The 15,326-nt window shown below is 39.0% G+C and overlaps 1 protein-coding gene across 7 annotated transcripts in view; it reads left to right on the top strand.

The window, feature by feature from the left end:
* Positions 1 to 423: 423 nt before the first annotated feature.
* usp9 (ubiquitin specific peptidase 9) overlaps positions 424 to 15,326 on the top strand; it is a 38,212-nt gene continuing 23,309 nt past the window's right edge. For 5 of the 7 annotated variants that reach the window (XM_085374949.1, XM_085374948.1, XM_085374946.1 and 2 more), the window contains exons 1-10: positions 472 to 923; positions 4,607 to 4,875; positions 9,563 to 9,708; positions 10,061 to 10,140; positions 11,642 to 11,754; positions 12,790 to 13,008; positions 14,155 to 14,270; positions 14,377 to 14,628; positions 14,723 to 14,858; positions 14,953 to 15,105. In XM_085374949.1, the coding sequence (XP_085231075.1) occupies positions 4,774 to 4,875; positions 9,563 to 9,708; positions 10,061 to 10,140; positions 11,642 to 11,754; positions 12,790 to 13,008; positions 14,155 to 14,270; positions 14,377 to 14,628; positions 14,723 to 14,858; positions 14,953 to 15,105 (1,317 nt within the window). In that variant the 5' untranslated portion in view covers positions 472 to 923; positions 4,607 to 4,773. The other 2 variants (XM_085374944.1, XM_085374945.1) reach the window with 2 other exon arrangements.

Genomic DNA, 15,326 nt, shown 5'->3' with positions numbered 1-15,326 from the left:
TGTGGGATCATCTTGACAGAGAACAGAAGAAAAGGCAGTTAGCATCTAAAAAAAGAGCTTTGAATGTCCTTCAAGATGCCTGAAGAACTATTCCCGAAGTAGTTTTTGGGACTAGGTCTCCAGAAAAGACAGAAATGACATGAAAGCTTGCCTTAGACAGTTCAGACTGTGTCGAAGAATAAAAGTGATCACACCAAATATCGACTTTCAAGCTTGTTAGAACTGAACAAACTGAAAAATCTAAAGAAATGAGGGGTGGTTCAAGACTTTTGCACAGTACTGTACCTTCTTTGGTAAGTGCTCAAGTTTGAATTTGCTCGCATTCTGTTATTCATTGTCATTACTTTTTAATTGATGACCACCCCAAGCGATAGGAGGCGATATAGTCAAGTGCATCGTACCGCTCGGCTTTTTTCCGCCTGGTTTTGTTCAAACTATGGATCGGATATCAATGCCGGAGCTGGAGTGAGTTATCAGAATCGAGAAGGGGTTTTATTCGCTTTCCATTCAGCGGGTGTTGTGTTAGCTGAGCTGTGCTCGGTTGTGGTGCAAACTAGCTTACAGACATCGCTGACTGTTGGAGTTCACACAGTCGTCTAGTCTGTTTTAGTGAGCTGCATTTGTGTCCGACTGCGCTTCCGCCATGTTGAACTGAATCAAGTTGTGACTGACTGCTGGGACCGAAGTGACAAGCCCCAGAAATCGGACTAGATAGAGTTAGGGGGGCTGTTACCGCGCCGGTGACGCAGGAAAAACACCCAGAAGCAGAGGAAAAAAACGTAGGAATTAGATCATTCTAGTAACAGGTTTGTGTCCTGTGAAACTGTCACTGATATAGGCCACGTTTATGTAATACACGACGACACCATCGTTCAAGGCTGGACGTAGCCCGTGAATAGAGGGGAAGTCATATCAAATTCCTGGTGAGTTGTTAGCCAACTAGCTCGCTGTGCTGGCTGGTGATTGTTAGCTGGCTACTGCTAGTACTAGCGTCAGCTGTTGGTGTATGAAAGGTAACATTATAGCATTTTGGGTTGTTGGTGTTATTCACTTGCTGATGGAGTTTTCTCTGTTAGCTACTGCTTACTGAATCTTTGACAATGTCAATGCGATTAAATTGCAATTCATAGTCCTGACAGTACGTGCAGGCTGCCTAGCTCATCCCGCTAGATTCACTGAAGTCAAGCTAGCGCTAGCTACCTGCGATTGGTCCTGTTTAAAGACTGAGAAGGAACATTTCCTTTAAACGTCTAATGTTTACATGTTGGCGAATTTAAATTTCATCCACCCAGAGTTGTTAATTGTTTTATTACAGCGGCTTTATCAAAACTACATTGCAGCTAACCTGTTCTATAACCCGGGCCTCTGATATGTTATTTTCAGTTTGTTTTAGCTAAGTTAGAACTTAGCGTTAGGCGATACGGGTCAGAACAGTGAGTTAAATTTCAGGAAATAGACGCCTCCACTGTCACTGACATTTTATGCGTTATCCCAGAAAGCTAAAATGGCCACGAAGTGGCATTGAGTTGAATAGGAAAATTATAATTTTATGGGTTGAACACTAATTACTTGTCGAGTCATCTCAGCAAGCCGCTTGTCAAAACAGAAAGGTTAGCTACGGTGAATACATTTACTTAAACAGAAGCTAACGGCTGGCTAACATTAACTGTTTAGATTACTTCTTATTAGCTCGACTAATGTACTTTGCAAATGGCGTTATGGTAACACAGATGGTCGACAGTAGTGAGGAGAAACGCGATATTCTCTCAGTATTGGTTTTAGCTATTTAACCAAATTCTCTACGTATTTAGGCTCATCGGCTATGCAGCAGAGGTTTGCAGGACAACTATAACGTCAGGCCTGAGCGAATGATGAGGCCTGTGTTTCTCAGCGCAGTGGGCTTTGGACGACCAGGCCTTCACTGCTGTGCTGTCTGGGCGGATCGCCTTGCAGGCTAACCATCGTTAGTTGCCGCAGCTAGCTAGCAGCCAGGGTTATTAACTAACTAGACCACCAGCTGTTAGTAGTAGTTGACGGCGCTAGTTTGCGACGACAGTTACGTAATGTCACCGTTTACTTCATCTGCATCTGGGCTGTGTGTCATTTTGAAGATATTCCATCTTAGAGCATATGACATTACATGACCGATTTACCCGTTAATAATGTCGCTAAATAACACTATTATTTCAAAGCCGGGCGCTCCAAAAGGCCCCAGTTGCACCTAGCATAGAGAGCTAGCGTTAGTTATGGCTGTTGTTAAATTTGTATATCACTTTGTTGACTGTGGTTAAAAAAACAAACAAAACATGATAGTATGGTTTTTTTTTCTTCGTGCGTCATGAAAGTAACCCACCGTCCCTGTTTTGGCAGATAGTTAGTTAATAATGGCTGGCTTTACAGATAGCACACTTGGCTAAATGCTGTGACATTTAGTTCTCTGCAAGCTAAAGATACTCCTAACGTTTTGCCTTTATTAATAACTGTTATGGACTGCATGTTATGCTACCTGCTGCACCATCAAAATGTTGGTGGTGCAGCAGGTAGCATGTAAAGTGGAATTTGCGCTAGTTTCACCTCTGTTAAACCAATAAATATTAAATCAGCTATTTTTGCACACCCATGTTAACTTTCTTTCAGATAGTTGGTATGATACAAGGGAGCAGAACAGCTGCAGTTTATGTGTATCTCGTTTTGCTTGTTTGTTTTTTGTATAATGTACAACCAGCACTCTGTTTCAATTATGTTCTTAGTTCTAGTCTTATATTGAGCTGCTAAATGATGTTTCTAAGTTGAGCTGCGGTTTGAGTATTTGCTTTGTTAGATTTTATACCACGCCAGCTGCTTTCAGCTGGTAAAATGGTGTAGAGAATATGTTGATATTCCCTCTTTATTACAAGGGCATTGCAGAAGGGACTAAGGTTCTGGGTTCAGACCTTGTCAGTAAATCTCTCATATATGCTCCTTCTTGATTTGTGTGGGGAAAGAAATTAAATGGAAAACATGTTCACTCTGAATAAGAATATATCCTAAGTGCTCATTTTAATAACTGAAAACCTAGAAGGTTTGCTCCAGCAACATAACATTTTATTTTGGTAATTTGAATTTTCACTTATTTTTTGACTATTGTAATGGGAAGACTTTCTAGTGGTGGTTTTAGGCAATGTGATAAATACAAAATATTTAAATTAACAATTGAAATTGGTTTTCTTTCTGTATTCTTTTGAATATGAAAAAGTGATGAGCTTTAGACTATTTGATGTAATGAAAGTGATCTAAAGGTCTGATGGTTTAGAACTGAAATCCAGGGAGAAGGTTAAATGACATTTATTTTCAGAAATATGTGGTTATCGGTGACCCCACACACAGTGCCAGTGCTAAACTGGTGTCTAAAATTGCTTACTGATGAGCATATCTGACCTTAAAGGGAATATATGGTCCATTTATTTTGTGGTTCTCATTAAATTCATTGCTGTGATGTGTTCAGTCTATGGTACTGAACAAAATAACTCAAATTGGTCAGGGAATTTGATTTAAAATGTGAATGAAAATTGTATTACCCAAGCTCTATTTGTTAGACATCCTTGACAGTTTACAGGAAAACTTCCTGGCTTAACTTTGACCTGCTCTTCTCATCACAGTTGCACATGGACACATAGTTTTGCAGTGCAGTGAGAGAATTTTACTGACATAACAGGTTTTCCGTTCAAGTAAAGCAACGTGATTAAATAATCAGGCCAGACTGCCTTACTGTCTAATCATGAGCTGCTTGGGGTTCTTGTCCCATTGAACTGTACCATTTAGCAGTATCACCAAGGTCGTTAAATCTCAGAAATTACTTTGGCAGGCACACTTGTATTGTAATCTAAAAAATGATTGCTGAAGAGTAAGAAACAGAATAAATGTGAACTAAGGTATTGTGAGCTAATACATGACAGTGCTCAAAAGGCGTTTCATGATGGTGTAAAAGCTATAATTTTCAGTCTTAAATGGGAGTATAGTTTAAAACAAGGGATCAATTAGCTGATAACTAATGCAGTAGCACTAAATCTGTTTTTTCCTATACAGTCCATTGTTAACCCGTTCCTTCATATACAATCGGATGTTTATGTCTGCATTTGAGATTATTATTTTTCTTGTTGTGGGATTCAGGCAGACAGCATCTTCTGGGTTAAATATTAGAATTAAAATGAAAACTGGCTTTTGGATGATGACTTATGGTTTGCCTCATATTGGCTAATCCCAGGGACATATATCAAAGTGTTACAATAGTAGTTTATTGTTCTTTATCTTTCTTTTCTTATTAAGTTAGTAAGGGGTAGTGTTATTACTTTAAGGCTTGATGGGCTGAGACTGAACTCTCCAGTTTTGTCCTTTTTGGCAAATCATCTTCCTTTCTGAATAAAAGAGAAAAGAACATGTAGGCAGTCACTGAAAAACTGAGTGATACAAGCTGAACTGAGCTGACAGGCACAGCTCAGTTCAGTTTATTTTATTTTAGATTTAAACATGTATTTTAGATATTACAAAGTCTCCTAACCCATTCAGCTTTTACATGTTAAGCAGTCAGCTGATAATTCTGACCTTTGCCCCCTCTTCTCTGCTCCAGGTTATGCAATGGTCTCAGCAGCACACCCAGATCTCCAGGTGCTTGTGTCCCTCTCTCGTGTGTTCCGGCTCTCTTCCCTCTGCTCTACAGCTGAGGTGGCTGTGATTTCCCTCCTGGCCAGCGCTCCCTAAGAGGCCAAGATTGCCAAGATCTGCCCCGTGGCGAGCATGACGGCCACCACGCGTGGCTCTCCGGTGGGGGGCAATGACAGTCAGGGCCAGGGCCAGGCTCCTGATGCTCAGAGCCAACCCCCACTGCCACAAAACCAGGTCAGCATCATCTTTCTAACACTCGTTTTAGATAGGTGAAATGAAGAAAAGAAAAAAAAACCAAAAACGGTTATAGGAATGAAAAAAGATATTTGTTTTTGTTTTGTTTTGCTTTTTTCAGTCAACACAGCACAGTTTTTTTTCTTTTTCTTTTGCTGATATTGCTCGTACCTAACCACACACAGATGCCCAGGGAGATGAAGAGAGAGGGGAGGTGGGGGCGGAAAAGGAGGGAGAAAGGGAGAGAAGGCGAAGCATCAATGAACAGAGCCTCCTGAGTGATGGATAAAGGGTGTGTGTGTGCGTGTCTTTGTGCGTGTGCAGGCCTGTGTTGGTTAGAGATGAGCTGTGGTGAGACGTGAGAGGCAAGCTGCCTATGTAGGTCAGCCAAGCAGAAGGAGCCTTCACCACACACCCCCACATTTTATATTTCTCAGTTATGCATCTCTTTCCACGTTGAGTATCCCTCCTTTACTCTTATACACAGCTGCTCACACCACCACCACTGTTGATGCGCACTCAAAAGATGAAAGAAAAAATAAAGTGGTTAAATGCATATTCATCGATGTACATTTTTGATTGTATTTCTCAAATACTCTTACTTCCAGTGTAGCCCTAAGATTCACCCACATACTAACACATTTATACGTGACCCATGTCAACTCTTATTATATTTCCTGTATGGTGAAATGAGTAATACTTCATATTTAAAGTATCAGAGTTATGATCACTTGAATGACCTTTCTTTTTTCTTTTGTTTTAAATCAAGCTTTTCACCAAAACTAGCGTAAGCAGGAAGTTAGAAAATGTCTATAATAGGAGCAGGTGGTCACAAACTAGCAGATCCTGTCCTAGCTGTTTGGTAACTATAGGACCTAATTTGGAGGAAAAAAATCCCTTTACATGTGAAAGGTTAATGTTTTTTTTCAGTCCTACCTTATTTTTGGGAATCCAATCTTCTCTCATGACAATGCATGCAAACTTCAGTATTTATTGCCTATTGACACTATCTCATCAAGCCAAACAGTTTAAAATCTGTTTGTCGGTTGAAAGCTTTTGTTTCAGTCAGTTCTCTTGGAAACTGTATGTAGTGCAGTTTCTTTTAATTGCACCCCTACTGGGAGATCCTTATGCAGCCTCTCCAAAGCTGACCCTAGTTGTTTGTTTAGTGTAGGATCATGGCTGTGCTAGCCCATATCTACTAACAAGCATTAGGGCTGAACGATATATCGCATTTGCGATAATATCGCGACATGATCAAGTGCAATTTTCTAACCGCAAAGGCTGCGATTATACTGCGATTATATTATAGAATTCATGGGCTGCATCCTCCTGAGGCCGCATTTGTAGACCGATTACGTCACAGCGACGCGCCGAAGGCTGTCCAAATTACTACCATATCCCAGAATTCATAGCGCGGCCCAGCCAAACTCCAGTTTCCAGCAATGGCGGCCGCTACTAAGTTTTAAAATTACTCATACTAATCTTTCTGGGTCACAAAATAAACTTTTAACATATTTTCAGGCGAGAAAGTAGTTGTGTAAACATCAAATATCTGCTCGGTTTATCAAGATATCCCATATTTGCAAAAGTGCTTCGACGTTTTCAGAGGCGTCTGCTACCCACCAGCTCGACAGCTAGCCGGGAGCTCGAGGGTTACTGATGCGGCCGAGAACGGCACAACTCCCGGCACATCATTTTCAGATCACCGCGGAGTTTCGCTGCTCGGGTTAAACGTAATATATAAGTCACTTAGACAACCTAAAAATGTTATTGTTGGGCTTTTTTCAGTGTTTTGTTTGTTCGTGAGTAAATCGGTTTGGCTGAGATTAAAGTTATTAGATTAGATAAAATAAAACTTTATTAATCCCCCGGGTGGGTTCCTCCTTGGTTTTCACACAGCTGACTAAACGTCAAACAGAAAACTTATTAAACAGAAGTATGAGACAGTCGAGAATTTACACCAGTGTCTGGTTATATTTTAGATAGCAAGAAGCAGACGGCCGAGTTTATTAAACTCCACCGAGACAGCGGTGACGCTAATCAGAACTAGCCTTCTGATTAGCTAATCAGAAGGCTAGACCGTCCAATTTCACGCCTTTAAACTTTAAAGGCGTGTTTGTGTGTGTGTTTATACAATTGCTATTATGTTTGCACTTTATGTGTAATGTTACTGACTGCAGAGATCAGTAAGATGTGTGTATTTTTTATTTAATAGTTTTATTTATTTAATATTATTTTTTAATTGAATGACTGTCTAGTAGTTCACAGATGTCGAAAAACTGAGTGTGGTAAAGCCACTGATTTTTTTTATGTATATTTCTGCAATCTGCACATTGTACTGACTTTCATTTTAATGTTTACACCAGGGTTCCTTGTCAGCACTTTATGCTCAGATGTTTGTAAGCTAAAAATAAACTATTGTGTATGTTCAAATATACTGTTGTGATTGAAGAAGTTAAATAAAAATGTCAGTCATCAATTCATGCATCACCTCATGTCATCATAACAGAGGTCTGTCTTCCAGGAAAGAACAGTTTAAAATTAATGTAATATAGTATTGGCCATACTATATGATGTATTGCTTGTCTTTGTTTAATAATACAGAAGACAAATACCTTAAAAAATAATCGCATATCGCATCGCAATCGCAATATTGGGGCAAAAAATCGCAATTAGATTATTTTCCATAATCGTTCAGCCCTAACAAGCATCTTTGTCATGACATTGTTAGGCTTTGCCATAAGCCTCTCTGAACATATTCCACTTGTTGATATTTTGTTGACTATGTAAAAGCCATGCAGATTACAGAAGTTGAAAGTTGGCTTTTATGTAGGTTTATAGCGGCTGTATTCTGCTGCCAGGAGTACACAGAATATATCTTAAAACAAACAAACAAACAAAAAAACTTGTGTTATCAAACCACAGTCCAAAACGAATAAAATGGCTGTTTTGGCTTGTGGGAAAATTCTCTTAAATATTTATCATCACATGAGGTAAATCATTCAGTCCCTAACACACTGGTTTTTGTATCTTTAGTTTATTTGTTTTAAGTTAGCTGTAAGTGTTTTTGTTGTTAGGACAGATTTTTAAACAAAATGTGGGACTTCTTGTCCAACGGCTTTAGCCTGAACTAACATATTGTCTTGACTTGGCCACTGTGTCTGTAAAGGAACAACCTGCACCTGTTTCACCTCATCAGTGATGAAACTCTGAGACACACACTAATGTGATATCAGTAGCGGTACAACCAGCATTAGAGCAGAACATATTTCCTTTTCTAAAAGCAGAAACAAAAAGCCCCTGTTTTGAGCAGGTCTTCTGGTGCATCTCCAGCCTTGCTTTTGGTTCTTGAATATACCTGGTTGACACATTCCCGCCCATTGTTATGCTTTCTAGCAGTACCTCACAGGTGATGTGTAAATCTACCATTTTGTGGGTTTTTATTTTTTGATAAAGTTATAAATGTGACTAAGTAAGCTATGCAATAAATGAGCTTCCTTTGTGAGACGTAACGCATTCAGTGATTTGTTTCTATATTTTGGTAAATTCCCTCTTGCTTTTTGTGGTTGAAAATTAAGCTCTAAACCTCAACCCAGTCAAAAATACAAAAAAACAAAACAGATTTACACTTGCCTGAAAAAGTAAATGATCCTGAGTGATAGTGTGACCTTCAGCTATACAAGCTAAGGCTTGAGTTAAGCATGCCTAGAGACCAGTTGGTGGCCTCTGTCAACCGTTGCTCGTTAGGGGGGGGAAGTGTGCTGTGTGACCGGTCGGGAAGTGGTTGTAGGCAGTCACTGTAAAATTGATTGCTAAAGCCCCAGTCATACAGGCCTAGAAATCAGTCAGTCAGTGGTAATCCCAAGTTACAAAGGAAAAAAAGCATTATTCCTTCACTGGTTAGCTAGTGGTTCCTGGGTGATGTTAGCAGACACTCTGTGAAATTGGTCATAAAGAGAGAGTTTTTTTTTTTTTTTTTTTTTTTTAAATCAAAGGCATGTGGATGTGTTTAAAAAAAGAAGAAAAAAAAGATAGGGGTGATATTTTATGACTTATGTCTTTTGCCCACTGAGCTAAAAAAATGAAAGATAACTGACTGTTAAGTGAACTGGATTTAATGGAGGTAATTGTCAGAAAAGATGAGAACAGTGAAATTGTTAGACAATGCTGCTTTTAAAGGTTAGGGTATTAAAGTTTAAATAAACTGAGGAAAAATGAAAATATAATTAGTTGGCCACTAACACTAGTTAGATGTTTTAGTAAAAACAAAGGAGTGAGTGTGCTGGAATAAAGCCATTGTTTTCCAAAATGCTGCCCAGGTGCAGGTCTTTTGAAATGAGGCATACTGCACATCGAGGGCCGTGCTGTCGTGTGTTTGTAAGCTGGTTCAGGCATTTTCTTTACATCAACTTATTGTTTGGTGCACTTTTTTGGAATTGGTGAATTTATTTGGATTTGTAGAAGCTAGGAATTGTTAATGTGTGAGTGCATTTTTTTTCAATTTGTTTCTGCATTCGTAATTAACCACATATATATCATTAGGTTTTTAGTTTGGATTTTAAGCTACATTTGCTTTTGATACTTGGTCTGCCATTGCATTTTTTTCCTTTCATAGCAGCATAGACCTGAAATCCAGAAAGATTATTACATGAGATCTGATTTTGATGGTCTGCATTTTTTCTAGACGTCATCTCCTAACTCATCTAATGAGAACTCTCCAGTGAGCCCACCAGATGAGCAGGGCCAGGGAGATGGTCCCCCTCAGCTGGAAGAGGAAGAGCCAGCTTTTCCTCACACTGACCTAGCCAAGCTCGATGACATGATCAACAGGTAGGTCACATTTAAATCTCAGCTATGACAGAGAGTAAACTCAAGTTGTTTTGTAAGCATACATAACTTGGTTAAAAACATTTTTTAAATTGGGGGGATGGGAGGACCCATGTCTCCTGGCATACTCTGCGGAGTCCATTTAAAGTTTGCTTCGTGTTCAGTCTGAACACATCACACCATTCACACTCTCACAGCAGAGTTGCCTAACAGCAAAGTAAATATAGCTCTTTGGGGTGCAGGTAGACAATATCAATGTAATATTTATGCATTTTACACAGGTGAATATTACAAATATTGCACAGTATCCTTTTCCTCTTTTTTTCTGGCGATTCATGTCTTTCTGTTCTCCTAGACCTCGTTGGGTTGTTCCAGTTTTGCCAAAAGGAGAGTTAGAAGTCCTCTTGGAAGCTGCTATAGACCTGAGTAAAAAAGGTGGGAGTGCACAGAATGTTCTTTTTCATAGAGGAGCTTTGTGGCACTGACATCCTGCAGTCTGTGCTTATGGCTTTCACTGGCTAGTTTTTTGTCAATATAATATAATGTGAAACATCTAACAGATGTAGGAAATCTCTTTCCTTTGAGCTTGTTAAATAATGAAACACTCAGTAGAATATAAAATAGTCAGTGATTTCTTTTGCCTGTTTTACTTAATTTTCCTTGCGTGCTTTGCACATCAAGAGTTCCTGGATGTGTAAAAATACTTAAATAATTTACAAAGACATAAAATGGAATATTACAAAATCTTCATGTGTAGTTGTAAATTTCAGATGCAAGTGTTTTTGTAACTTTTTTAGAACTTCATCATATTGATTAATTGATTAAAAAGATTAGCACTAAACTCAAACATTTTCCCATTTGGTACTTGGTTTTGTACTTTTTGTTAAATACACATAACCTTTACTTTTTACTTAATCTGCAATATTGACATAATTATGTAAAGAGAACAGTGAAGAACTGGCCTTGCTATTGCAGTGTAGGTGTTCAGCTCTGTGCTGCCTATAACATTGCTAACAATTACCTTTTAAATGTTCTTTAAATTGATCCAAGATTTACAGTTATGCAATCAAAATATGTTGTTAACATATGTTTTGTATTTCTTATATGAAGTATACCAAAAGGACTTAACTTTTAAATTGCATCAGTGATGATATTAATCTCGTGCATATAGGGCAGTTGTCTCTTTTGATGAAATCCACCAAAGTCAGTGAGGAATCAAAAAGAGCGAGTTGTATACAGAGACATTTTTTGTACTGGAAGTGCCCATGACCTCCTTAGCAGAGGCTTCTCTCAGGTGCTTGTTGTTGCTAGGTTACAAAACCGTCTTCTTTAAAGTTTTCTCCTCTGTCATTATTTTTAGTGTTGCTACTGTAAGTTATGCCCCTTCTGATTGGTCTCTAAGAGAGAAGTGACATTGATGAGAGCAGGAGTATTCCCAAAACTGACCTGTGTTCAGCTGAGAGGCCTGTAAAGCGCAGCGGAAAACTGCTGTGTGCCTGAGGGCATTTTTTCTCTGAGGACTATGAGTGGTATCAGTGCTCAGCTTCATAGGATTTCTATAGAAAAGATGTGCTGACAGCACATAAAACTGCATATGGACACGGGTCCTTAGTTAGGTTCTTATTTTATGTTTATGTTAACTGAACAAGTTTATTATTCTTAGGCTTCAGACTCCTCTAAACACTTTTTCCAAGTGTTTTTCTTTTTCTACTGTTTGCCCTGGATAATGTCAGAAAGAAAGGAAATCCTTGACTCTCCAAACGTTCTGTTTATTAGAGGCACCCAATCAGAAGATAGTCAACTCAAATATGTTTTTCACTATATGAATGCTTTGTTGTTGTTGTTGTGCCTCTCATTCTTATTTTTCATCTCCTTTACCTTGCTATTATTATTATTATTATTATTATTATTATCTAATGGGTGACTTTTCTTGCAGGACTGGATGTGAAGTGTGAAGCATGTCAGAGGTTTTTCCGAGATGGTTTGACTATTTCCTTCACAAAAATCCTCACAGACGAGGCAGTCAGTGGTTGGAAGTTTGAAATCCATGTGAGTTTTTTTTGCTTCTGCCTTACAGTTTGGTTTGATTTTTTTTAAGATGACCATGCTTTCAAATAATCACAATAAAGAACCTATATAGTATATTTAAAAGCAAATTCACATTTTTATGAGATACAAAATCGTTCTTGTATGTTAGATGCTTTTCTAAAATTTGATTTAAAGGTCCAGATTGTCCTGATGAGGGATGGCGGTCTGTAAAACCTGTTTCTTCATTCTTTGCCTTTATCTCATTAGATACATCCATTGTTCAGATCTTAGGTTGGTCTGCAAAGTGAGTTGTTATGTAGTTTTTGTAGATTTAATAGAAAGAGGCATTTCCAGCAGTGATCAGTGATCTTTTTTCTTTTTTTCTTAAGCTCTTGTTCTTGAAATTGATCTGTGGAACGTACTTGAAATAAACCAGTAAGACAGATGTGTGAGGATTTAAAGGCGGAAAAGGGGGTTTTGTTTCTCTTCCTCACTGGATTCTTTTTTAAAATCTAATCTTTTTCAGTATATTATACATCATCATGCTTGTCACCTGCAGCTCCTTTTAAAATGAGACACTGAGAAGATGAAGCAGTCAGAGACTTGTAAAGTCTAAAAGCTTGCTGGGAATGCTGTGATGAGTCAGTCCTGTATTGATTGCTCATATCTGGTTTCTACAGACATGTGAACTAGCCAGGAGCCATGCAGAACAGCCTGGTTGCTGGAATTTGACCAATGGCGTGACTAGCAGGAGTGCTCTTCCTTTGTTTGTGTGGAAGTGTAATTTCTTTTGTTGACAATGTGGAATCCTCATTAAAGGCAACAAAATGTGGGTGTAATGAGTGAAATGTGCAATTTTTCTCTAGCTTGGGAGCTGAAGAGTTAAGCCTGTCAGACTTCAGGGTTACTGGGGAGAAACCATGAATAGTAAAATGTGTGTTGTAAGGCTGACCAGAAGTTAATCACAGCAGCGTCGAGGCTGGGCTTTTTCCAGTTCTTGATATTGTTCTTGTGATCCTGCCTTTCTTTCTTTTAAACTCGGGTTTTATTCCACAGAGGTGTATCATAAATAACACACACCGGTTGGTGGAGCTATGTGTGGCCAAGCTCTCTCAGGACTGGTTTCCTCTACTGGAGCTGTTGGCCATGGCCACCAACCCTCACTGCAAGTTCCACATCTACAATGGCACACGGCCCTCTGAGACCGTCCCTGCTGGAGCACAGCTGGCTGATGATGAACTCTACGCTCGACCACCAGACCCTCGATCTCCCAAGGTGACTCAGTACAACAGTTGACCATAAAAACTGTAAAATGACTAGTTTATAATCTGATTCGCATTAAGTGATCCAGACTGATCCAGTCATGCGTTTTGTATTGTATAACAAATCCTTAGGTGTATGGAAAATTGTCAAGATATGTCATGCAGAAGATGAGCTTTGAGTTTTCTTTCTTTTGAGGAGAGTTAGCTCGTCTTTCTTCCTCAAGACAAACTCCATCAAGTGACATTTTAGTCTTGCCCTGAAGACCCTTTTGAAATAAAGAATCCCTCTCTGGAGCTGCCTGATAAAAAATAACATGGACTTCACTGTCCCTAAGACATTTAATGCTTATGTCAGAAAGCAGATTGTATAAAAGGGAAGGTGGATACACCAGAGAATAAGAATTGTACAGTAAAGGAGTGATGAATGCAGTGTGGGCACAGGGTCAGTAGAAGCAGTACTGCAGTATTGCTTGCCTGTCTGGCTGTCTATTGGCAGGGGGCCCAGGACTACTTAGTGTTTTACTGTGCTGTTACGTCAGAGATTATTATTATTATTATTATTATTATTATTACTATTATTTTTAGGAAATTTAAATCAAATTACTCATTACTAAATATTTAACAGCAGTGCCAAATTTAAAGTTAATTTTTAGCTAAAGGAAATGGTAAATGGTAAATGGCCTGTATTTCTATAGCGCTTTACTAGTCCCTAAGGACCCCAAAGCGCTTTACATATCCAGTCATCCACCCATTCACACACACATTCACACACTGGTGATGGCAAGCTACATTGTAGCCACAGCCACCCTGGGGGGCACTGACAGAGGCAGTGGAAGACCAAAGGAAGACCAGCTACATTAAAATAAGAGTTGAAGTTTGAAGCTTGTTCTCCTTAGCAGTGTGCCTCTTTCACAAGCCATGCATCTCAACTGAGAATAAATATAGAAAACCAAAGAATAGATATGTTTCTTCAAGCTTGCCAATAGGAATTTAGTTTGAGAAGTTGTTCATTTACACAGAGAAAACAATTTCTGTTGTAGTTTCAACCTAAAGTCTCTGAATGGAAGCTGATGATAGTTTAGCCTGTGTAACCAACCTGACTTCACATTAAAGGGTGCTTATACAGTTTGTTTTTGTCCCTTGTTTATTCTGATCACAGGGTTGGTTGGTGGACTTAATAAACAAATTTGGCACGTTAAACGGGTTTCAAATTTTGCACGATCGCTTCATGAGCGGCCAAGCACTGAATGTCCAGATCATCGCTGCACTTATCAAGTAAGTGCTGACACAGCACAAGGTTTTACACCACGTTGCAAAGTGCTTTTGGTGCAATGGTCTTGTTTCTGGAACTGACTTTCTGTTTCTACTTTCTGTTTTACAGGCCTTTTGGCCAGTGTTATGAGTTTCTCACATTGCACACAGTAAAGAAGTACTTCCTTCCAGTCATCGAGATGGTTCCCCAGTTTCTAGAGAATCTCACAGATGAGGAGCTAAAGAAAGAGGCCAAGAATGAAGCCAAAAATGACGCACTGTCCATGATAATCAAGTCTCTGAAGAATCTGGCTTCTCGTGTACCAGGGCAGGAGGAGACCGTGAAGAATTTAGAGATTTTTAGGTTAAAAATGATTCTTAGGTAAATATCAAATTCAGTCTTCTCTGATAAAGATTTTGTTTAACTTTAAGTTTGATCAGGTTTTAAACATTTTATTTTTGTTTTTTACCACCAGGTTATTGCAAATTTCTTCTTTTAATGGCAAAATGAATGCACTAAATGAAGTTAACAAGGTCATCTCCAGTGTGTCCTACTACACTCATCGGCATAACCCTGAGGAGGAGGAATGGCTGACTGCAGAGCGTATGGCGGTACGCTCAGCTCTTAACATTTGTGTTTTACATCAGGGATTTTAATGTCTGTGAAATTCATTTCTCCTTTACACATCTCATTATGGTGCTTCAGGAATGGATCCAACAGAACCACATCCTGTCCATTGTGCTGAGGGACAGTTTGCATCAACCACAGTATGTCGAGAAACTGGAGAAGATCCTTCGCTTTGTTATCAAAGAGAAAGCTCTTACCATGCAGGATCTGGACAACATCTGGGCTGCACAGGTACTCTGCAATTGATCATTTAAAAAAAATAAAAAATTATAGCCTAAGAGCCCTTACTCGTGGTTTTATCAACTACTCTTATTTTCATACTGAGGCAAAAATCAAAGTTAGATAAAACCTTGCAGATGGTTGAACAGATGCAGCAATACAGCACAGTACGGCATTGTTGCAAGATTACAAAACATGTTTTATGGGGCTTTGATCCAGGACGTGGTACGCAC

The sequence above is a fragment of the Diplotaxodon limnothrissa genome, linkage group LG16, assembly GCF_057381915.1.
Source record: "Diplotaxodon limnothrissa isolate DT_005_m linkage group LG16, D_limnothrissa_male_GT1.1, whole genome shotgun sequence".
NCBI lineage: Eukaryota > Metazoa > Chordata > Actinopteri > Cichliformes > Cichlidae > Diplotaxodon > Diplotaxodon limnothrissa.
Note: the sequence above shows the minus strand (reverse complement) of the source record. Positions and strands in the feature narration are given on the sequence as shown.